This window comes from Peromyscus maniculatus, chromosome 6, assembly GCF_049852395.1.
Source record: "Peromyscus maniculatus bairdii isolate BWxNUB_F1_BW_parent chromosome 6, HU_Pman_BW_mat_3.1, whole genome shotgun sequence".
Lineage (NCBI taxonomy): Eukaryota > Metazoa > Chordata > Mammalia > Rodentia > Cricetidae > Peromyscus > Peromyscus maniculatus.
In genome coordinates this window covers 22,902,902-22,928,419 of record NC_134857.1, presented here as the reverse complement: position 1 = coordinate 22,928,419, position 25,518 = coordinate 22,902,902, and the positions used below count along the sequence as shown (strand labels likewise).

Below are 25,518 nucleotides of genomic sequence, written 5' to 3'. Positions count from 1 at the left end.
TCTTTCAGCCATTTGGGATTCCTCTGTTGAGAATCTTCAACAAATGGTGCTGGCATAACTGGATATCAGCGTGTAGAAGGCTGCAAATAGATCCATATCTGTCACCGTGCACAAAACTTAAGTCCAAGTGGATCAAAGACCTCAACATAAATCCAGCTACTCTGAACCTGCTAGAAGAAAAAGTAGGAAATAGTCTTGAACGCCTTGGCATAGGAGATCACTTCCTAAATATAACACCAGTAGCGCAGACACTGAGACAAACAATCAATCAATGGGACCTCTTGAAACTGAGAAGCTTTTGTAGAGCAAAGGATACGGTCAACAAGGCAAAGCGACAGCCTACAGAATGGGAAAAGATCTTCACCAACCCCACATCTGACAGAGGACTGATATCCAGAATATATAAGGAACTCAAGAAATTAGACATCAAAAGGACCAACAGTCCAATTGAGAAGTGGGCTTTAGAACTCATTTCATTTTCTTAAGGAGGTTCTCACTATGCAGCTCTGGCTCACTAGACCAGGCTGACCTAGAACTCACAGAAATCCATATGTCTCTGCCTCCTGCCAAAGGCTGGGATTAAGGAGTGTACCATCACTCCTGAGTCACAAAAATAGTAATTTTACAGTTTTTCACTACATTGAAATTTCAAAGAACACTGAACCAAAAATATCAGGGAGAAGTTTCAAGAGAGAAATTTCCTTACAAAGACATGCCCATTAATGAAAAAGGAAATAAAAAAACCAACACTCAGCAAAACAAGAACAAAACCAAAAAAAAAAAGATATCATAATGAGTAATTACACCCCCAAAGAAAGTAAGTACCAAGCAAGATTGTTGTGGGGAATAAAGAAATAAAGAGATCGAGATCTTGCAGGATATATGCAAACTAAAGCCCAGGAGACTGCCACACTTACATTGCACATGCGCAGTGAGCACTATTTGCTCCATGAACTGTCAGTTATGCCTGAGGAGGAACGAGCATGCTTTTGTTTACCAGTGTTGCTTAGCAACGACTGTTCTATAACTGGATGCTTCGGTTTGACTGGTCAAACCATAGCCTCGCACTTGTGGGAGTCACAGAGTTAGGCTCTGGTTGTTAGACGGTCAGTGGTTAAAAGTCCATCATTTCCTAAAATTACTTAGTGTTGAGTTGATAGAAAGGTGGTCACAGCTATGTTGTCCACCCTAAGGAAGCTCTTATGCTTTAAGAAGGAGCCGAAAACTCCCTTGGGGTTTTGTGATGGCCCAAGCAGGGTAATGAGATACTTGTCCTGCTTTTACTGTGGAACTGAAGACAGGTACTGCCAGCCTTATGACCCTGAAAATGAATTTCATGAAGCAGTATGCATGGGAAAGTTCAATGTGATGCTGCGTCTCCTCAAGAAGAAGAATTTTCATGTGAATGATGAGGATGAAGGGAAACGGTAAGAACACTTGGAAGCTAATGATGAGGGGCCTTGAGGAAATCGGGTGATGGGAGAAGCCTACCTTGACTAGCTCTGTTGAGGGCAACAGGGGTGAGGAGAGACCAACTGTGCTTTCTGGACTACAGTCTCCTTGGTACCCGTGATCACACAGAGGTCCAGTGTCCAGATCTTCTTCTGGAGCAGGAGAACCATAGACCAAAAGCTCCAGCAGGTTTACTGTCACCCCGCAATCCCCCTATGGAGCATTTTCTTATGGAGCATCGAATACACAATGGAATAATCTAACAAACTATAAGGAAATGGGATTTAATTTCAATGTACCTATTAAACACAATGTTGTGTAAACTGTAGAAACTACAGAGATTAAGTAGTGTTCCTCATAATGTTTTCCTCCCACCTAAAATCACCCTAAAACATTCAATATGAATCTTTTATCTGTGTGTACTAACATTTATATTCCTCACTGAAAATAATAGAAATAATCAAAATTTGATAGATGGTTGTGTGTTCCTCTTCCTGCTGTGTTCCTCTTTCATTTTCTTGTTTCTCACTAGTTTCCTGGGGATATCACTCTCCCATCTCTGTAAATTTCTCTTGCGTTTCTTCGCTCATTACTTCGTATATTTCTGAAAGTTTATTCAGTGTGGCCTTGATCAGCCACCATCTTAATAACACAATGTGCTGACAACCTCCAAGTTCTCTGAAAGTTACTTCTGACATCTTTACTTTCTTCTGATAGAGGTGATTGAAGCTTGCTGTGAATTTCATGATTTACAAATCAACAAACTATCTTGCTTTCCCAATTTTGGGTTTACTCGAGGTGACCTAAAATGTCCTAAATCCCCCTCATGAAATTGATATTAGATACTGATGTTAGGCATAGCATGCATCTAATTCGTATGTATGCTGTGAATATAACTATTGTCAAAAATGGCCATTCTTATGTATTTGAATTGAAGTTCCATACTGACTTCCTTTGAATTAAAGTTCCTTAAAAATCAAAGCCAATTTTGCTGTGCATTTAGATTTTGCTCTTGACACATTTCAGTTTTTATCAATAGTATACTTCATAACTATGTTAAAAACAGTATAAAGACTAATAATGATGTGTGTATATCACATTACATACCACATTTCACTTAGTAGGTATATCATGCATGGCACAATGATATGTATTAAGAATTGGTTTTAAGTGTTGCCAATCATTGTTGTACATTATGAATTATAAATGACATTTATCTTTAGCTTAATTAAAATGTAAGAAAAATCAAATCTCAAACTCAGTGCTGTGCCATATCTACAATCCAGGCTACCTGGAGGCTGAGGTCTCAGGAGCATACATTTACAGCAGAACAAGTCTCAAGTTTTGAAGAGATCAACTTGGACTTGAAAATATATACTTGTTCTGTACATTCAGTATTTCTTATATGTATATGTTTTAGGTCTAAATACATGGGACTGGATAATCTGTCCTGGTACACATCTCTGGAAAAGACTAATTTTTTCTCTGTCAGAGGTCATTAAATATTTCTTACAGACCATCTAGTGATGAGCTCTCATGAGATTTTCCTTATCCAAATTAGCATTTCAACTGATGGTTTCATTTTTCAGATCTCATTTAAGCAGCCATATTATTGAGATTTCATAGGTATAGCTTCCCTGCCATAGCTGGAAGACACAATCTTTTAACAGATATACTAATACTCCAACTCTTATCTTTCCACCTCTTTTTCAGTGATGTTCCTTGACCTGGAGATGTAAGAGTTGTGGTGTAGATATTTCAGCCTGAGTTTTGTAAATATGTAAATACAGATGTAATTTATGAATACTCTAACTAGAACCTTATACCAGTGTGTACAGACCTATAAAGAGCTATCCATTATATGTGCATTTAAGACGGGTTTTTATTTTTCTAGGTGAAAGATTAATCATAAAATTTCTTTTTTTATGTTTTTTTTGTTTTCTTTTATTTAATAATTTAATTTTACACATCAGCCACGGATTTCCTTGTCCTTTCCCCTCCTGCCCTCCCAAACCCCACCTTCCCCCCAACCCACCCCCCATTCCCATCTTCCTCAGGGCAAATCATAAAATTTCTTGTATGATATAAAAAGTTCTACTCTAATTCCTTTACTCTCTGTTACTGGATTTGAGAAACATATTCTTCTTCCCACTAATCCAAATAGTCTAAAAGAGCTACAGGGTCCATGCACTCATAAGAGGAAGCCATTTCTCCTAGGTTAGTGATGCATTATATAAATGCTTGTCTAAAGGAATGGGACAGAATGTACATTCTCATGCACCCTGGTTAGAACTGTATTTCACAAGTTCTCTAATAAGGTATTTATAATAAAATGATATAGACCTATAATGACCAGAGAAAATGTCTTCCTCTGAAATAGAATCCTTATGAGGTATTCATCATAGGAGTTCTCTCATGGCCTGAAAGAATGCCACATCTTTACACCTTCTGTTTATTAATCATCTCTATTCTTCCAGAGCAGTGCATTTGATTGATAATCATGTAAGGAGAGTATATTCTTGAAAGATAGATTTCTTTATTCCAGATGAAATATCCTCAAATATAATTTTTCAAATTAAGTGGACAGTTCTTATTTTCTTCCTTCTGTATATTGTAATAGGAGTAATGCCAAAGATATTTTCCATAACACTTACATTCCTATAATGAGCTGGAGGAAATGTGGGCTTATAAAATGGGACCTGTGTAATATAGAAGAAATATTGACTATAGACACATGAATCTCTCCCACCTGCCTATTCCCAAATAACCAGTCGGAGGCTTATTATCAATTACAAACTGTTTCGTGTATGGCTCAGGCTTATTGCTAGCTAGCTCTTACCTCTTAGATTAGCCCATTTCTATTAATTTATGTATTGCCATGTGTTTTGTGGCTTTACTTGTGTTCTATTACATCTTGCTCCTCTAGAGGCATGCATTGTCACCCCTAACTCTATCTTTCTTCTCCCCGTATCTCTCCTTGGATTTTTCACCTGGCTCTAAGCTGCCTTGCCATATAGGCCAAAGAGCTTCATTCATCATCCCATAAGAGCAACACCTATTCGCAGGGTTCGAAAGACCATTCCACAGCAATCGACAAAACTTTCATTGTGGATTGGAGAAATTAGCCACATTCTTATCCAGCTACATAATTTAAATGTTCTCCTACGTGTTTTGCATAAGTTTGCAAGTAGCTCAATATTGTACAGTTGTAAAGATGTGCTCACAAAATAGAATCTACTCATTCTGTGTTAATCATGCCTCATAGACTACATTTCAATTATCAAATATTGGATGAACGTGGTGTCTTCCAACCTTTTATGTAACCAATTTCAAAAAATTCTAACATTCTTCTTGTCCATAGTGCTATAAGATTTAAAAATGTGATAGTGTATACTTTTCACACAGCTTCTTCATTAATTGTAAAGAATGCACCATTCATAAACTTTTGTTTTGGAAAACAACAGTTGTTTCGTTTTCTTCTCTATTATGTAACTGCATTATCCAATGCAGTAACTATTTCTCCAGGGTGAAAATCTACCTAGATCATGCTCATGTGTTATATATCCTAAAATGAGAATACAGAATCTTGGTACATAAAAAGAATATATTCATTCATGACAAAATTTTAACGTAAGTTTCTGTCATGAAATGAAAAAAAAAAAACACCATGGACATGATATCTTCTAGACACAATGGATCTGATGCACAAGTGAATTCATAAAGACTGTGGCAGAACACAAAAAACTTGCACAGGTTCAACTACATGGAGTTCCAGCATTGAGGAGGGTGGAAAATGAAGTAGGGTTCCTATCCCTAACAAAGAAGGTATCTGAAATTTATACCTACAAGAAAAGGGAAAACCTGTTTTCTATAATGGAGTGACTCTGTGTGTACAAAATCCCATGGCCAAGAGTAGTTGGCCAACAAAAATGAATTCCAGGTTTTTTTGTGTATGTGTCAGGGGGAATTTGTGTTTTCTCATTTTTGTTTTTATATTTGTTTTGTGGTATTATTGCAAAAGAAAAAGAAAAGGGAAAGCTAAAGCTTAGGTTCATAATGTGGAAGGGAGGATCTGGAGTGAGTTGGGGGAAGGGAAAGCATGATCAAAATATCTTGCATGAAATTTTGAAAACCAGTAATCTTGTAATTGTTAAAAAATATGGATCTAAAAAATAAACATTTTAAACATTAAAAAAGTAATTTATAAAAGGAACAATAGACAGCTAACAACTACTGAAAGAGGGAAAATTAGTCTTTTCCAGGGATAAGTCCCCTAGTGGTCATGCAACAGTATTTAATCACACACTCTAAATAGCCAGACCTCCAACTTAGGAAGGAACCTAAGGCTCTTGCTCAGTGAGTTTCCCATGACCTTCATGTACATACCCTCTGCTCATCCATGCCTTTTCAATCATGTCCATTCTTGCTCTTTTAACAATAGCTAGGAAATGAAAAAAATCTTAATGTAGTTCAACTGATAGATGGATAATGAAAATGTGGTACATATACACAAAAGCAACATGAAGTGGACTCAGCAGGTTACATTCTCTCTCTCTCTCTCTCTCTCTCTCTCTCTCTCTCTCTCTCTCTGTGTGTGTGTGTATAAAACAGTAATAATTTTAAAAAGAGGCTATCAGTTTAAGAGGTAATGGAAAAACAGAATAATTTGGAAGGTGAAAACATTGGAAGAGATCAAGGAGGGAAAGAAAAAGGTAAAGTGATATAATTTATATGTTAATCAAAATATAATATGGAATTAAAAAACCAGAACTGGAGATATTCTGTAGTGCTTAAAGTGTTTCTTACTCTGCATTAGAACTAAAGTTTAGTTCTTAGAATGCAGTTCAAGTGGGCACAACTGCCTGTTACTTCAACTCCAGGGAATACAACACTTTATTCTAGCCACCTCAAGCACCTTCACACACATAACATATAGAATTACACAGAGAGACAGAGACAGAAAAATTTATTTTTTCATATATTTGTATTTTATTTTATTTTTTTCTTTAGAGTTTTTTATTCATTTTACATACCAATCAAAGATCCCTTCTTCCCTTCCTCTGCCCCTCCAGCTTCACCTTCCCAACCCACCCTTCATTCCCTCCTACAAGAAGGTAAGGGCTCCCATGGGGAGGTACATTTAGTACAGGCAGGTCCAAGCCCCACTCCCTGAACCAAGGCTATGCAAGGTGTCCCATCATAGGTAGTGCTCTCCAAAAAGCCTTCTCATGCACCAGGGATGAATTCTGATCCTACTGCCAGGGGACCACTTTAGCAGATCAAGCAACACAACTGTCTTACGATGAAGAGGGCCTAGTCCAGTCCCATGCAGGCTCCACAGCTATTGATCCAAATTGCATGAGTTTCGACTAGTTTGGTTTGGTCATCTCTGCAGGTTTCCCCATCATGATCTTGATGCCCCTTGCTCACACAATCCCTCTTCTCTCTCTTCGACTGGACTCCTGGAGCTTGGCCTGATGCATGGTTGTGGATCTCTGCATCTGCTTCCGTCAGTTACTGGAGAAAGGCTGTATGATGACAGTTAGGGTATTCACCGATCTGATTACCAGGGTAAGCCAATTCAGGCACCCTCTCCACTATTGGTAGTAGTCTAAGCTGGGGTCATCCTTGGGGACTCCTGGCAACTTCTCTAGCACTAGTTTTCTCTCTATACCCATGATATCTCCCTTTATCATGGTAACTCTTTCATTGCTTTCCCACTCCATCCATTCCAGTTCCCTTATGTTCTCAACCATCCCCTATCCCCTAACCTCCATTGCCCACCCCTCATCCCCAGTTTACTCATGGAGATCATCTCTTTCCCCTTCCCAGGGCAATCCATGTGTCCCTCTTTGGGTACTCCTTGTTAGCTAGCTTCTCTGGAGCTGTGGGTTGTAGTCTGAGTGAGTACATACCATGTTTGTGTGAGTATATACCATGTTTGTCCTTCTGAGTCTGGGTTACCTCACTCAGGATGATATTTTCTAGTTCTATCCATTTGTCTGAAAATTTCATGATGTCATTGTTTTTCACTGCTGAGTAGTACTCCATTGTGTATATGTACCACATTTTCTTAATCCATTTTTCAGTTGAGGGGCATCTAGGTTGTTTCCAGGTTCTGCCTATTACGAATAATGATGCTATGAACATAGTTGAGCATGTGTCTTGTGGTGTGATTGAACATTCTGTGGGTATATGCCATAGAGTGGTAGAGCTGGGTCTTGAGGAAAATTGACTCCCAATTTTCTGAAACACCACCATATTGATTTCCAAAGTGGCTGTATAAGTTTGTACTCCTACCAGCAGTGGAGGAGTGTTCCCCTTGCTCTACATTCTCTCCAACATATGCTGTCTTCAGTGTTTTTGATCTTAGCCATTCTAACAGGTATAAGATGATATCTCAGAATCAGTTTGATTTGCATTTACCCGATGGCTAAGGATATTGAGCAATTTGAGAAATTTAATTTTTTTAATTTAAGAATTTTTTATTCATTTTACACACCAGTAACAGATCCTCCTCTCTTCCCTCCTTCCACTCCCCCACAGCCTTCCTCCCCCTGACCCAACCCCCATCCTCTCCTCTGATAGGGAAAGGCCTCCCATGGGGAGTCAGCAGAGTCTGCTACATTCAGTTGAGGCAGAACCAAGGCCCTCCCCCTTGCATCATGGCTGAGCAAGGTGTCCCACCATTGGTTATAGGCTCCAGAAAGCCAGCTCATGTACCAGGGATAGATCCTGGTCCCATTGCTAGGGTCCCTTCAAGTAGACCCAGCTACACAACTGTCTCCAGTGTGCAGAGGGCCTAGTCCAGTCCCATGTGGGGTTCCAAAGCTGTCTAAAGTTTGTGAGTTCCTATGAGCTTGGTTCAGTAGTCTCTGTATATTTCCCCATCATGGTCTTGACCCTCTTGCTCATAGAATCCCTCCTCCCTCTCTTGGATTGGACTCCCTGAGATTGGCCTGGTGCTTGGCTATGGATCTCTGCATCTGCTTCCATCATAATGATGACAGTTATGCTATTCACTAATCTGATTACCCAGGTAGGGTAGTTCAGGCATCCTCTCGACTATTTCTGGTAGTCTAATCTGGGGTTGTCTTTGCAGATTCCTGGGAATTTCCCTAGCACCAGGTTTCTCCTTAACCCCATAATTTCTCTCTCTATCAAAATATCTCTTTCATTGCTCTCCCACTCTATCACTCCCCCACTTGACTATCCTGTTTCCACATGTTTTCATCTCCCCTCCTCTCCCCATATTGCCCCCCATCACCAGTTTACACATGGAGAACTCATTTATTTCCCCTTCTCAAGGTGATCCATGTGTCCCTCTTAGGATCCTCCTTGTTTCCTAGCTTCTCTGGAGCTGTGGGAAGAATAACTACTATTATATATATAAAATTTAAAATAATTAGAAATGAAACATCTATTAATACATTGAGGATACAAATAAAACACCTGAATGTATAAGAAAATTAATACACAACTTGGATGTGAAATTCAGGAGAAAGAATGTGAAAACTATCACAGTAATTTTTCGAATGTAATATTTGTATTGCTTATTGGGAATTGCAAAAAGTGTGTGACAATCACATTAGCTTCCCATTTCTCCCAGGTCCACCACCCAACACCTGTGTCCCTGCTCCAAATACACCAAGTAGAATTTGTGTTGCTCATGTACTCAATGGAGTCACTGGCTATTGGGAATTTCACTTTTGCAGGTTTTCTTTACTGGAAATATGTCTCTATACACAAAGCATAGAAATTCTTTCAAAAGAATCAGCATTAGAGTGAAAATCCAGTACAAAAACATTAGAGATACAAAGGTATGTGTATTATTATATTTAGATATTAATAAATTAAAAGTAATGAGCACATCTTTTATGATCCCTGAGATGCTACTGTTCAGAGATTGCGTTTGTTAATTTTCTGTTTCTATGATAAAACATCATGACCAGAAGCATCTTACAGAATGACGAGTGTATTTAGGCTTTAAGTTCCAAAAGCATAGGAGTCTATCATGGTGGGGAGACTTAGCACAAATGGCCAACCTGGGGGCAGGAAAAGGAAGCTTAGAGGTTCCATCTCAACCACACTCAGGAAGCAGAGAGCAAACACAATGGGCAGAGACTATGACCATTCAAGGCCTGTCTCCAGAGACAGATGTCATCTATCAAGGCTCCATCTCCCAGATGTTCCACATCCTCCCCAATTAGCACCACCCTCTGGGACCAAGTGTTCAAATAGCTGAACCTGTGTGGGACATTCTCGTTCAAAAGTAGCTCAGATAGCAAATATAAGTATATAACACTACAGATAGTGTGTGGAGATTTTCAGGGATAGAAAATATGCTCTATGAAACAACAGCAGAAATTTCCTCATATCAAGAGAAATAAATACACCCAGGTGCACAGAATAAATTTAGAATCACAACAGACATGACCAGATAAAAACTTCTCCTCTTAGTATTGAAATCATGTAAAACTAAAAACATTTTTTCATTTCATTTTCTTAAGGAGGTTCTCACTATGCTGCTCTGGCTCATTCGACCAGGCTGACCTGGAACTCACAGAAATCCATATGTCTCTGCCTCCTGCCAAAGGCTGGGATTAAGGTGTGTACCATCACTCCTGAGTCACAAAAATAGTAATTTTACAGCTTTTCACTACATTGAAAATTCAAAGAACACTGAACCAAAAATATCAGGGAGAAGCTTCAAGAGAGAAATTTCCTTACAAAGACATGCCCATCCTTGACCTCTTAGTGAAAAAGGAAATAAAAAACCAACACTCAGCAAAACAAGAACAAAACCAAAAAAAGATATCATAATGAGTAATTACACCCCCAAAGAAAGTAAGTACCAAGCAAGATTGTTGTGGGGAATAAAGAAATAAAGAGATCGAGATCTTGCAGGATATACACAAACTAAAGCCCAGGAGACCACCACGCTTACATTGCACATGCGCAGTGAGCACTATTTGCTCCATGAACTGTCAGTTATGCCTGAGGAAGAACGAGCATGCTTTTGTTTACCAGTGTTGCTTAGCAACGACTGTTCTATAACTGGATGCTTCGGTTTGACTGGTCAAACGTTAGCCTCGAACTTGTGGGAGTCACAGGGTTAGGCTCTGGTTGTTAGACGGTCAGTGGTTAAAAGTCCATCATTTCCTAAAATTACTTAGTTTTGAGTTGATAGAAAGGTGGTCACAGCTATGTTGTCCACCCCGAGGAAGCTCTTATGCTTTAAGAAGGAGCCGAAAACTCCCTTGGGGTTTTGTGATGGCCCAAGCAGGGCAACGGGATACTTGTCCTGCTTTTACTATGGAACTGAAGACAGGTACTGCCAGCCTTATGACCCTGAAAATGAATTTCATGAAGCAGTATGCATGGGAAAGTTCAATGTGGTGCTGCGTCTCCTCAAGAAGAAGAATTTTCATGTGAATGATGAGGATGAAGGGAAACGGTAAGAACACTTGGAAGCTAATGATGAGGGGCCTTGAGGAAATCGGGTGATGGGAGAAGCCTACCTTGACTAGCTCTGTTGAGGGCAACAGGGGTGAGGAGAGACCAGCTGTGCTTTCTGGACTACAGTCTCCTTGGTACCCGTGATCACACAGAGGTCCAGTGTCCAGATCTTCTTCTGGAGCAGGAGAACCATAGACCAAAAGCTCCAGCAGGTTTACTGTCACCCCGCAATCCCCCTATGGAGCATTTTCTTATGGAGCATCGAATACATAATGGAATAATCTAACAAACTATAAGGAAATGGGATTTCATTTCAATGTACCTATTAAACACAATGTTGTGTAAACTGTAGAAACTACAGAGATCAAGTAGTGTTCCTCAATGTTTTCCTCCCACCTAAAATCACCCAAAAACATTCACTATGAATCTTTTATCTGTGTGTACTAACATTTATATTCCTCACTGAAAATAATAGAAATAATCAAAACTTGATATTTCTCCTCTTCCTGCTGCTCCTTCATTTTCTTGTTGTTTCTCACTAGTTTCATGGGGAACTCACTCTCCCATCTCCATAAATTTCTCTTACGTTTCTTCACTCATTACTTCATGTGTTTCTGAAAGTTTATTCAGTGCGGCCTTGATCAGCCACCATTTTAATAACACAATGTGCTGACAAGCTCCAAGTTCTCTGAAAGTTACTTCTGATATCTTTACTTACTTCTGATAGAGGTAAATGGAACTTGCTGTGAATTTCATGATTTACAAATCAACAAACTATCTTGCTTTCCCAATTTTGGGTTTGTTTGAGGTGGCCCACAGTGTACTAAATCTCCCTGGTGAAACTGATATTAGACACTGATGTTAAGCTTAGCACGTATCTAATTCGTATGTATGCTGTGAATTTAACTATTGTCAAAAATGGCCATTCTTATGTATTTGAATTGAAATTCCATACTTAGTTCCTTTGAATTAAAGTTTCTTAAAAATCAAAGCCAAGTTTGCTGTGCATTTAGATTTTGCTGTTGATACTTTGAAAGTTTTTATCAATAGTACATTTCATTACTTTCTTTAAAAAATCCAGTAAAAGTCTAGAAATGTTTTATATACATGGATATGTATATATGTATATATATATGTATATCATATTATATATCACATTTCACTTAGTAGAGACATCATGCATGGCACAAATGACATGCTATCTTATGTATTAAGAATTGCCTTTAAGTTTTGGCAGTCACTGTTGTACATTATGAATTGTAAATGACATTTCAATTTTAGCTGAGTTAAAATGTGCAAAAAACCAAATCTCAAGCTCAGTGGTGTGTCATATCTACAATCCAAGCTCTTTGAAGGCTGAGGCAGCAGAAGCATAAGTTTATAGTAGAACTTGTCTCAAGTTTTGAAGAGATATCCTTAGACTCTAAAGTTTATACTCCTTAATATATTTACAGAATAGAGATAATAGAACTAATATTGACTTGAAATATGTTTATTATAGTGTTAACGTTCATAACTTAAATACCTAAAAGATTGTTCAGTTGTTGTTGAAGAATATTTTCTGAATAGTTGCAAAAAATCTAATTGAGTCATCCTAATTTGATAGAAGTATTCCTTTTAACACTCATTTTCTGGACAAGAATTCACAACACAGGAAGGCTGAGAAGTAGGTGGTTGATGGCAGTGTCTAGAGTAGGATTCAAACTGAAAATGAGTTCACCCAATAGTCATGTTTTTTTTGTTCAAATAGGCTGCTCTTTACTACGTAGTTCACTAATAGAGCACTTCTCTAGGCTGCAGCAGGTGTGTGTATTATTCACACTGCCATAAATGATAGTTGTAGTAAATTTTTAAATACAGTAAATTATAAGAGCAAATAAAAATAAATTTTGAAGTTAAATATTTTTAGAGGTCTATGGACTTAAATGTTATATAATATTTATAAATGCCAGAGTGATTGTGTATGTTGATAATAGTGCCTTACAGTTTTCCTTCAAAATGTCTCTCATTCCCACAGAACTGCGCTCCACTTTGCGTGTTTCTATGGTCATATCGATCTGGTTCGTTTACTGTTATTTAAGGACTGTAAGATAAATGCCCTTGACAATCAAAAGTCCACACCACTAATGAAGGTATTTCAAAGACTTCAATTTCAGTAATTAAGTTGATCTAAGTGTTTAGAACGAAAGTAAAATTAAAGTCACTTAAATATAAATCATGGTGAAAGCTGGGGGAAGTTTCTCGTGTATTCTTTAAATTAACAGTGTTTTCCTGGTAACAATATCCACAGGCTATACAGAGCTGGGAGATAGAGATCGTGTCTGTCCTACTTCATCATGGAGCAGATCCCAATATTAAAGACTGCAATGGAGAAGCAGCGATCCACCATGCAGTGTATGTAGACAGGCCAGATATTGCCAGCAGTCTTCTTGAATTTGGGGGAAACATTGAAGATACTACAAAGGTAAAGATTTTCTAAATTGAATTCCCAAGTATTTGAAAACTATATGCTTTAACAGTTGTCATATCTTGGTCCAAATTTTTCATGTTTAGAAGTTTAAGTATTACTTGACCGGCCCTTTGAAATAACTTGATCGGTATCCATCTAAGTATTGATATGTTGTTATTGTTTTTTACCCCCATTGAGTCCAATTTGTGCTGCCCACATACTCTTGGGTATATGACCATCCACTGGAGCATGATCAGTCCACCCAGGCCACACCTTTAAATGAAAATGTCTATCCAGTCCTAGCAGCTGTAACTATAGAGAAGTCCTCAGCTCAGAGCAGACCTTCATGCTAAATTCCTGCTTGCATAATGAGATTTTGTGTCACTTGAGCTTCCAAGGGTCTTCTGCATGTTTTCACGGTGACTGTGATGTCATATGAACATCTACACTGGTGTGCCCATGAGACACTCTTTGCTTTTGATCATCCAGTGGACCTGGCTCTTACAAGCTTTACCCTGATCTTCTACAGTGACCCCAGAGACTTGAGAGGGGGTTTATATCAATAAGGTTAGAAAGATGGATGGGTACAGAAGAGGGGTGCATTTGGAAAGTAGTGAAAGGGAAGGGGTGAATATGATTAAATTGCATTGAATATAGCTCTCAAAATTATTTCCAAATGGGGAGAAGTAAATGTTAATTTATTGAAATCAGTATTAGAGAATTTAGCTTACTTTTATGGAGCCATAGAAAATATTTATAAAAATAGGTAATGGACTAAAAGGATTATTTGACTTACATTTCCAAGTTACTATATATTACTGGGGAAAGCACAGAATCAGGATCTTGAGAAAGCTGTTGACATATCATCTATCCTCAAGAGAGGGAGAAATGAATGAGTCCAGAGTGCCTGTTTGCTTACTATGCAGCTATCTCTGTAAAGTCTTACACAGCCATGTTCTGAAACAAGGCTGTGGTGCCGCCCACCAGGGGCTGGGTTCTCTTCATTGGTTAGCCATCAAGATAACTTCCTATAGGCAGCTGGAGATAGCTTGGTCCATGGTATCAGGAACTTGTGATCCTTCCTTTCTCCTCTTATCTCCACAGAAACAGAATCAGTGGCCCCTTGAAAAACTCAGAATAGGTGTACCCCAAAACTGCCTACATACCAATATCACACCCATCAAATATCCAATTCCAAAAGTTTCAACACCTACCCAAAATATTGACAAGCTGTGCTGGGATATAAATCACTTCAGGCTGTGGGTGATACTTAACCTTCAAACTGCTATCACAGACTGAATATTTGCAACTGAAGCATGGTACATTGCACTACAAGCACTTGATTTCCACACATCCATTAGTACGCATGCAGCAGAGGTTAAAATTTTAGTAAACAAACCAAATGGCTATGGAACAGCGCAGTCCATTCATACCTCCGTTTTCTCCAGGAACGCCGTGCATGCTCAATCTCTAGGAGAATTTTAAAAACTATGCTTCATCCTGACTATAACAAATCAAATCATTTTGCTTTTGAGCCCCTATGATGGAATGGTTCCCTGCAGGAGGTACTTCCACGATCCAAACTCCAAGTGTGTTTTATTTGCTAACAAACCAGAGCTGTATTCCCCCATTTCACCTGCTTTGCCAATACAGGTATTTCATTCTACTAGCCTTATTTCTTAGTGCTTTGATATAAATTTAAGATGTCTGAAGATTCCTTTTCTCCTTTGGCAGTTTGCAGAGCACCACAGATTCTAAGGAAGCTAGTACTTGGGTAGGAATCACTGGGTTAGTTCCAGCTTTATTCCTGCCAGTCTTCCCTCCAAAGGATTTGGTGTCTTTTGCAACAAGATCTTACACTTAAGTGACTGGAGGCAACCAAGAGCAGGGGTTGTTAGCTCATACTGTTTGGGAAATCTCTGGAACTCCCAAAAAGCCTAGGGAATTTTTACCTACCTGGCACTGTGTCTTTTGTTAGCTGTGGAGTTGGGCAAGGCTTTTTCACTCCTGTCAATTACAATACATCTTCTTAATCTCACAGATATTGATAATCCTAAAATCATCATAGACTTCCAATATTAATTTTTTAGATAGGGTTTCACTATGTAGCCCAGACTTTCCTAGAAGTCATGATCCTCCTGCAATACCCTGCACTCTCTTGATGGGATTACAGTTGTGCCTTCATTTCTGAATCACCCAATGTTTAAAATACTTTTAAATTATTGCTCTATTTTGATTTCTGCTTAGATTGTTTTCTAAGCAAAATATAAATCAGAAAGAAAGCAATGCCTTGCCCATCTCTAAAACTTCAATTACACAGATCTGTATAGCTATAGCACAGTACAGTCACTCAGTAAATTGGACTTAGATGCAATGATGATTAAAATGCAGCAAATACAGAGTATAACAGAGATCCACAACTAGTGAAAATGCAAAAACCAAAGGAGCATGGGTGCCTACCACAATCCTACATCTACAATACAACACCCACACTTAAGTTTTAGGTGACACTGAGAAAGAAAGTTCTAAAGAAAAAAAGCCCAAACAATCAAACATACAAACAAAAAAACAAAACAAAAAAACCCTCTGAGTTCCAGTGACCAGGATGACTGTTGCAGAAAAGTGTCTTCTAGATACAGAAGGGATAATTCATCTATGAAATCTCAATAATATGGTTGCCTAAATAAGACCTGCACAAGGAAAACACCAGTTGACATGCAAACACTTGATAGGGGAAACTTCAAAACTACACTCGTAAATAAAGAGTTGCCCATTATCCATAACTGCTGAGAGTAGATTTCAATTTTCTCCAGCGATACACTCTAAACTCCTCAATAGTTTATCCAGCCACAGTGGCCATCCTTAAACACACACATTTACACACATGCACATACACACACATGAACACACACACAAACCAACACACATACAGGAAAAGAGGGAGACAGAGGGGGAGGGAAAAAGAAAAGGAGAGGCAGAGACATAAAAAAGAGGCACACAGAGAGTCTGTTCACATTACATGGAACCAGTAAGTTGTACATAATACACATGTGTGTGTGATAGTAATAAAAAACATGTCCTGAATTTCAGAGGGAGTTAGGGGGAGTTGGAGGTGTGAGGGTGTAGAAACTACGTAAATACAGATATCATGTAGGAAATTGTCTAAAAATAATATAAATAAAAAACATTTTAAAAATGTACTGGATTTTCTAAACACTAAAACACTTTTCAACTTGTAACAGGACAGAATACATTTCAAGGTAAGCAATAAAAGATTCTTTGAGTTGGGCAGTGTTGGCGCACGCCTTTAATTCGAGCACTCGGGAGGCAGAGGCAGGCGGATCTTTGTGAGTTCGAAGAATGAAAAAAGATTCTTTGAGATTGTACTCATTTTGAGGTCATTTCTTTGGTGACCTGTTCAGAGCAAGAGGCAGACATTGTTACCCCTGGCCCTTCCTGAATGGAGAATCAAGCAGAGCTTCCTCTGTGTCCTCAGCAAATACCACATCATTACAATACTCGGAGAATTGTGCCTGAGAAACAACTTCTGCTGTCGCTCATGTTTGCCCCACAGAAGATGTGCCAAACAGTACTTCAGAAATCAGGTTTTAAATACTGGACAATTCCATAGTTTTGTCATCATGCTTAATTGAATTTTTCTGTTGGGAAATGGTACATCTGCCACATAACTGTCTTTTGAAATACAGGAGAATTTTTGACATAGAAAAGACAATTTTGCTCATCCATGCAACTTAGGATCTAACACCTTTGCTACTGTGTGTCGGTGTGTGTCTCTTTAGATAAACTCTGAGGGGAGAGGGCCATGGCTTCAAAGTACTATGACAACTTCTGTGACAGGAACCATAGGTCCATGGGTGTCACATGAGTTCTGTAATGGACTAGAGGACTTTGTGATGACTGTAGCCGTGGTTAGAATATTGCAATCTTGAGGATTGTTAGAAGGTGCATTAGGCTAATAAGGAAAAGACTACTGTGGTCAAGTCTATGGTAAACATTATGATCACAGGGCTACATACATGATTTTCAGTTCAGTTGTGAAATATGCAGTATTGTGAATGATTAATTGATATCATTACAGGATGGGTTGACCCCTCTGCTGCTAGCCCTCCGAGAAAGGAAACACCGCATGGCAGCATACCTAATCACAAACGGTGCGAATCTTCACGTATGTGATAAATATCAAAGGTACTACACTTTGCATTTTTAAAACACTGCTTGTGTTGAAAATAGTCTAGAATAGTAAAAATCATTCATTTCAAATGTGTTATTGGAATAGATTAGAAAAAGTCAATAAAACATCAGTTACATATCTAAAAAATATCTATTACATGAAATGGTTATGCCAAAGAATGATAGTCAGGTTCATATTCCCTTTGATAATGAGAGGTTGTTTTTTTGATTTTTATTTTGACTGCCATATGATCTTATATGAGTTGATAGCATTTTTATTAGATTTTACATTTACAGTGTCAGTTCCAAAGTTTTCAAGTTTGCAATCACACAACCTTGTGAACAACCTTTAATCTTCAAATACTTTTGGTGGTGTGCAGAGAAGGATGATATATGAATGGTAGTTGTAAACTTACATATATGGCATGATATTAGTATCAGCAATTGAAAACATTCATTTTAACATTAAAATTATTTGATAACATTATTACTATTATTTTATGCAAATTGCAGTTCCGTATTTAACAGTGAATTATATTACAATAGAATATAAAGGAAATGGCATTCTTTTTCATATAAAGCTTTCTGTACTTCTGGTCACTTTTCTCCAAACAGTTATTCACCATAAACAATTTAAAATACAAATTTTACTCTATAAAGTATCATAGTGGGCTAAGAAGTTTTCTAGTTTTAGCCTTGGACATATTTTAGGAATCTGAACTCTGCTTTCAGGATGCTTAAGGCTACTTAGTTAATGGTCAATTCTACACACAAAGGCTTTATACTTATATGGTAAAATGTATACAGTTCACCATTTTAGTAATTGAATTGCCTCTGTCATTCTAGAACAACACTCATGTATGCAGTTAAATGGGATTGTGAAAATATTGTTGAAATTTTATTGAAGAAAGGTGTTGATCACCACTTAAAGGACACATTTGGATGGAGTGCTCTTTATTATGCCATTATGGGGAAACGCAAAACGTAAGTACAGAAGTTAAAACGCTATTTGAAACTAAATTCAGACATGAAATATTTACCAATGTTGTATTTTAACCAAGCGTGACTTCATTATTTAAATGCTTTTGGAATGGAAGCATTTTAGTCAACTCCACTTGCCATGAGATAAGCAAAGGGATAGATTGGTCAGAATAACAACGGGTGTACAAGAGTCTTAATCTCAAGACTGATCTGTGATGATTCTGAGAATCACACTCAGGGACTTGAATGTATGAGGCATTTATTTTACCACTCAACTTCATGGCTAAACTCTCCTTTGGAAGCCTTAATATCTTTATCTTTCAAGATCCCAGCATGCTCTGGTCGTTCCAAAAATAAAGCAATGCATGGCACAGAATTTTAGTTTTTGAGTTACTTCTTTGAATCTAAACATTTGTAGTTTGACAGAAAATCTTGATACTTATCTTCCAAATATTTCATCCAACTTATTACCTGAATGCTCAACAATCTAACATGCTCCCTCAGTCCAAGAAAGTAAAAATTCCTACATATATCAGATAGATATGGCATACATGAGGAAAACTTAGGAAGCATTTATTCATGGGGATTTAATGTGATTACACCTGTCTTTTAGTCCAGTGTTAAATAAACTTGATTATCAGGTTGTACCTACTGATCTGTATCTTTATCATAATAGTTATGGAGCCATGAGAAAAGGGCAGTTGAAAATTCAACTATGTGCCTGAAAATTCAAATTTTCTCCTAATATAACATAGTGTTCTCTGGCAGCTAAAACTCTTAAGATTTCTCCAAAGCTGTTGCTAGGCATCTGAACCTTATCACTTATTCAAAGCATTCCAGTATCCTAGAAGACCATCATGGCACGATACTTTGGAGGAGTCTCTCTTTTTAGCCATCAGATGGGTTTGCGGATATACTAAATTATCACATGAATCCAAGCACTTGCAGAAAGAGGCCAGAGATGCTTTCTTTCTTTCATAGTAATCTGTAGGCAAGGGTTCCTTTATATCATCCTCTGTAGCACAATCTGTGTTTGTGACAGATCTCTAGCGCCTTTCCCAGGGAAGTTGACAGAAAGTGATTGGCCTACTAAGTGCTTTTTCTGTGTAAAGGAACATTTTTCAAGATACTTGAATCTTTACCTCAAGATTTCAGGATATTTCACAACTCTGCCTCAGAAGGAAGACAATGAATACAATTTTGTGAATCTAAATTATATTAACTGTATTCAGTATTTAAGCCCCATCACAACCCATGAGTATACTTATAGCATTTATAAAAAATGATTTTTGTCTTCCATGTAGGTTGATGATAAGCATGGCGATTCAGGATCATTATGACAAAACTCTGATCATTGTTCCCTTCTTGGCTAAAGGAAGACCAGCAATAGAGCAACCTATGTCTTGGAATCCATTAGTGTTCTTACCATGGGCTTACTCTCACCATGGGCTTACTCTTTATTTCAGTAATATCAAATTCTGAATTCTGTAGCATTTGATAATAGGTCCATTCATGAATTACAGTGTGCTTTCATTTAGGATTCTAATCAGTTCAAGACTGAGAATCAAGTTAGATACTGCTTTACTATTTCCGTGCCTGTTTTTAGGTGGTGAAATGTTCATAGCAAACTGTTAAACTAAAGTAGGGAAATCCTGAGTTTTGGAAACTTAAGCTGGAGCCTAAGGAAACACTTTCCCAGAGCAAGAATACTTAGGACTCCTTCCTATATTAGGGCACTTTCCATCCTGTCAAGATAATCCAGATGGTTTGAACCATAGTAAATCTACACCATTTCACTCTGTTCTTTCCTTCTAAAATGAGAAACTTTGTAAAACCTTTTAGAACTAATAAATTTGAAGGGTATATCCAGATGACCTGATGGAATCTTATATTGTATTTGAAATATCTTAAATATTTAATATATTGATAAATGGTTTTCCATCCATATTAAAATAATAACATTGTCTACCACCATTTCCATACTTGGCAGAAAAATGGTGATTATTCACCATGACTTACTCCTCTTCAGACAACAAAATACCTTCACACGTAAGTCTTTTAAAGTTTCTTCTCTGTAGCCCTTCTTTAGATTAAAAATGTTGCATTTAGAATTTTTTCAATTCTCTGTAATTAGATAGTATTTGGGTAGCTGGATCTTGAGGTAGATCCATAACCAGCTTCTTGAATAATGGCCAAACAGATTTCCATAGTGGTTATAAGTTTGTACTGCCCTTACCTTTGGGTGAGTGGATGAGTGTTCCTCTTACCCTTCACCCACAAAGAGCAGTTTTTATTTTTAAAATGCATTTAAATTATGATACAATTAATATCCTTTCCCCCTTTCCATTCCTCTTTCCAGCTCCTCCTAGGCAGTTTTAAAAATCAAGTGTCTATTGACAGCTGAATTGTTTAAGAAATTAGTTGTATGAAACTGCTTTGTTAAAAAGTTTCTCAGTTTTGCACCAGAATTACATACTTGCATGTAAAAATATTTTTCAAATTACCATACTGGGGTGACATGCCAGCCTCTCCCCAGCTCACAGCACATTTTAGTTTACTTCATACATTTTTTTCCTAAAAATGTTGACATAGTGTCTAGTTCATTAATAGTTCCACTACACTGTATTGTAATTCATTTTATTTGTTTATTTCATGTGTGAGTGTTTGCCTGCATGTACACCAGGCATGTGCACCATGTTCATGTCTGGTGCTTGTGGGAGAGAGAAGATGGTGTTGTATTCTTTGTAACTGAAGTTACAGGTGATTGTAAAATACCACATAGGTTCTGAGAACAGAACACAGGTCCTCTTGAAGAGCAAAGCATGCTATTAACTTCTAAGTTGTCTTCTTAGCTACCCACACACATTATAAAAAACACATTAAATGAATGCATTGCAGTAAGTGAACATAATTACTTTGTTATACATATCATAGAAAACATGATTTGTATGGGTAAACATGACACAATATTCAATTCTTTTATGATTTCCTTTCTTGTGTATGTTATTAAAGGAATGTTTTCTTTTCTATAGATTTTAACTAAAGTACAATTGGATCCCTTTCCCACTTCCCTTTCTTCCCTCCAGCACTCTCCCCATGCTCCCGCTTCTTCCATGTCCCCACAGGTCTCAAATCGATAGTCTCTTCTTCCCTTATAATTACTCTTCAATGCACACATTCACACACAGAGGCACAAATGGATAACTACAACCTACTGAGTTCAGTTTTCTTGTTTGTAGTTACATGGTTTCAGTGTTGACTACAGTTTCATTGGTCAAGCAATTAGGCATTCCTGTCTGAGAGAGACTCATTATTCCTATCTCAGCAGTCATTAGTTTCCTGCAGTTCCTTGTCCAGGAGCATGACCCTCAGAGATTCCTCCCCACTTCTTCCTTAGCATGTCTATTGATATTGTCTCTGTTCAGATCTTGTTAATGTAGCCATTTCCATGAGAGACTGTTTGTTTCACAGCAGACTTCCTGATGTTTGCAGTCTTTCCACCTGCCTCTTCTGTGATGTTCCTTGAGCTATAGATGCTGGAGTTGTAAAGTTGATGTATCAACTGGGACTGGGATCCCTAGACTCTGTTGATCTCTGCTTCGTGTCTACTTGTACATTCTGGTGTGGGACTCAAGAGAATCTTCTTGATAAAGGGGTCAGTGGGTCATCTTTATCTTCTCAGAAAAATAGCAATTAGATTCATTAATTCTTTGTACAGTTTTCTTTGTTTCTATTTAATTCATTTACTTTTTATTATTTCTTACTATCTACTGTTTGGGGGTTTGGTTTGTTCTTTTTTTTTTCAAATTCTTAACTTGGATCATTAGGTTATTTATTTGTTTATATGCATACTGGAGTTTATTTTCCTGTCAATTTTAACTTTTATGACTCAATGGTTACATACTGTACATGGCATTATTTCAATTTTCTGTTATTTCTTAAAGTTTCCTTTGTCTCTAGGCATATGCTCTATTTAAGAGAAGCCTCTTTGTGCTGCTGAGTGGAATATATATTCTTTGGTGTTGAGGTGGAATATTTAATTATTGGTTAGGTCAATTGAATGAAGATGTCATTTAATTCTGAGATTGTATGTATGTATTTGGGCCAGATGACCAATCAATTGGAAAACTCGGTGTTTGCAATCACGTAATGTTATTGGGTCTGTGTTGATCTGTGCCTTTTGTTCCATTAGGTTTCTTGTGAAGTTGGGTGCAGCTGAAGATATGACTCTCTCTCTCTCTCTCTCTCTCTCTCTCTCTCTCTCTCTCTCTCTCTCTCTCTCTCTGTGTGTGTGTGTGTGTGTGTGTAAGTATTCTATTTTGTATTTGTTGAAACTTTAATTAGTATGAAGAACATATCTTTGTCTCTTCTGCATCATTTTAGTTTGAAAATGATTTTTCATATATTAGGATGGTGATACCTGCTTGCTTCCTGACACTGTTTGCTTAGAATACATTTTGCATCCATTCATTGTAAGATGGTGCTTGACTTTTAAACTAAGATGGGATTTTTCATAGACAATAGATAGTTGGATTTTGTTTCTTAATTTGTTTAGGTAGCCTTTGTCTTTTGACTGGAGTGTTGAGGCCATTGATATCTGGATTCGTTGTTGAAAGTTGTACCTAGATTGCAGTGTTTTATTTTCCTGTTGTTTTTTGTTGTTAGATGCCCTTTGTATTTCCTTTAATTCTAGTTTTGCTTCTTTTCTTTCTAAAAGTCTCCTCTCACACTTACTCCTCTGTTCAGTTAGAAGTATTACATTTAGCAGTCTGTTTAGACTTTGTTATTTGCTATGACTGTTTCAGGCTGCTTGTATCATGGAAGTGTTTCTGCTTCAGCTATGGCAGACAGATTCACTGGGTCCATGAGTCCTGGTTGACATGCATGGCCTTTTAGTATTTGAAGTTCATTGCTTCAGGTTCTTCTGCTTTTCAGAGTTTTATTTGATAATCCAGCTGTTGCCCTGGGCATGTTCATTTCCAAATGACTTGTATACTTTTTTTTCTTAAGCTTTCAATATTTTTCTTAGTCCTGTATATTTGGTGGTGCTACTATCATATGCTTTGGAGTTTTCTTTTTCTGATCTTGTCTGGTTGGGGTTTTGTTTGATTCTTGTATCAGTGTGTGTATATATTTCCTTACTTGGATGAAGAATTCCTCTGTGATCTTTCTATTAATCTTGTCTATGCTATTGATTGAGAATACTGTTTCCTCATGTATCCCAATAGAATTCAAAGATCTGAGCTTTTGATGGTATCTCAAATTTCTTGCCTGGTCTTGTAGTAGATGTAACCAATAGTCTTATTAAAATAAAAAACACAGAACCAATGTAAAAGAGAAAGCCGAGAGGACAGAGCTCAGAGCTACAATCTTACCTCCTGCAGTGCTCCTAGCTTCCTGGAAAAAAGGCTACTTCCTGTGTGTCTGTCTTTAAATAGATTTTCTGTTCTGTCTTCTCATTGGTTGTAACCCCAAACACATGACTGCCTCATCACTGCCTGTAAGTACTGCCCTCCAGGTCTTAAAGGTCTCCACTGCTGGCTGTATCCCTGAACACACAGAGATCTACCTATCTATTCTACCAAGTGCTAGGATTAAAGGTGTGCGCCACCACCACCACGCTCTTGCTATGGCTCTAATAGCTCTGACCCCTGGGCAACTTTATTTATTAACATACAATAAAAATCACATTTCAGTATAAATAAAATACCACCATATTTCCCCTTTTCTATTTTAATAAAAAGAAAAAAAAGGCAAAAGGTTATAACTAACAAAAGAAAAAACAATATACAAAAGTACAATAACTATATACAATATATACAAGTAACAAATACCTAAACAATGTCTAGTCCATTTGTATTTGTCAAATCAGTGAAAATAATTCCCTTACCTATCCTATTTTGGTAAGTCCAAAATGTATCTAATTCACTTTCTATCCTAATTAATCTTCAAATATAAGTAACTAAACTTCAACTCCCTCAGAGACCCAAGAAGGAAATAATATTAGCTAACAAAAATAAAAACAGGAAGTGCACTCAAGCAACTTCCAAAAAATTTGTGAGTTGACAGAAACAGCCAGCTGCCTGGACAGTCACCTGAGGTTTCTCCACAGTGTTGGGGCATCATCTTCAGCCTATAGGCTTAGTGTATCTGACAGACTCATTTGTGAAGTAGGATGTACACAGGGTCAACAGTTCAACATCACATTGGGTGAGAGCAGTCCATGTACCAGAAACACCTGAATTCTACTAGTGTCATGTCATGATTCAGGATTTTAAATTCTGGAAATTGTTGACAGTTTTTGAATTCAGCTGACCATTCTTCTTGGCTGTGTATATATGGCTTCATCTCAGCATCCCCTTCTTCTCCACATCCCTCTATTAAATGCCAGTCTACTATTGAGAGGCATGAGCTTTCAGCTGCTGTTCCATTGCACAACAGAAGCCATCGGCCCACTGCCTGTTCAGCTGCCTTTGAAGAAAAGGGCACTGTACCTTTTCCGGATTGTGAAGGCCACTTCAGGGATGGTGCCCATATTGTCCTGGCCTCAGAAGATGCCTTTTGATAAAGCCATAACCACACTTGTTTTGGCAACAATGAGTAGTCCTTTGTTTCGTGTCCTGTCTGTCCATTTTGTCCTGTTGATTCGAGTATACTTTATTGTCCAGTGGCTAACTTTTGCCACAATGAAAGTTAGCTCCATATGCAGTTTCTTCAATGCCCATATTTTCTCTGAAGTAGATTGGTACTGCCAGGAGCCGACATGTCTCAAAAAAGAAAAATTTCTAAGTTATTAAAACATTTTAAATGCCATATTCTGTAGATCTCTGAAGGGTTTGAAGATGACCTGTCTAAAATATATCTGTTCAATTTTTAAAACATATCTAATATGACTACAAGTTCTATTGTAATGTCTAACTACTAACTTTCATTTCTTTATATCCTAATAGTTGGTAATAATGTAAAGTATTTAAAACTAGTAAATG

General features: G+C 37.6%; 1 protein-coding gene across 6 annotated transcripts in view; it reads left to right on the top strand.

Annotated features, from left to right (window-relative positions):
• Positions 1-25,518, top strand: part of LOC143273837 (uncharacterized) — a 77,908-nt gene that overhangs the window by 30,918 nt on the left and 21,472 nt on the right. For 2 of the 6 annotated variants that reach the window (XM_076574025.1, XM_076574026.1), the window contains exons 1-6: positions 10,527-10,909; positions 12,929-13,043; positions 13,202-13,375; positions 17,460-17,566; positions 18,398-18,535; positions 20,523-20,581. In XM_076574025.1, the coding sequence (XP_076430140.1) occupies positions 10,659-10,909; positions 12,929-13,043; positions 13,202-13,375; positions 17,460-17,566; positions 18,398-18,535; positions 20,523-20,581 (844 nt within the window). In that variant the 5' untranslated portion in view covers positions 10,527-10,658. Of the gene's footprint in view, positions 1-1,030; positions 1,428-10,524; positions 10,910-12,928; positions 13,044-13,201; positions 13,376-17,459; positions 17,567-18,397; positions 18,536-20,522; positions 20,582-25,518 lie in introns of those variants that run through there. The other 4 variants (XM_076574023.1, XM_076574024.1, XM_076574021.1 and 1 more) reach the window with 4 other exon arrangements.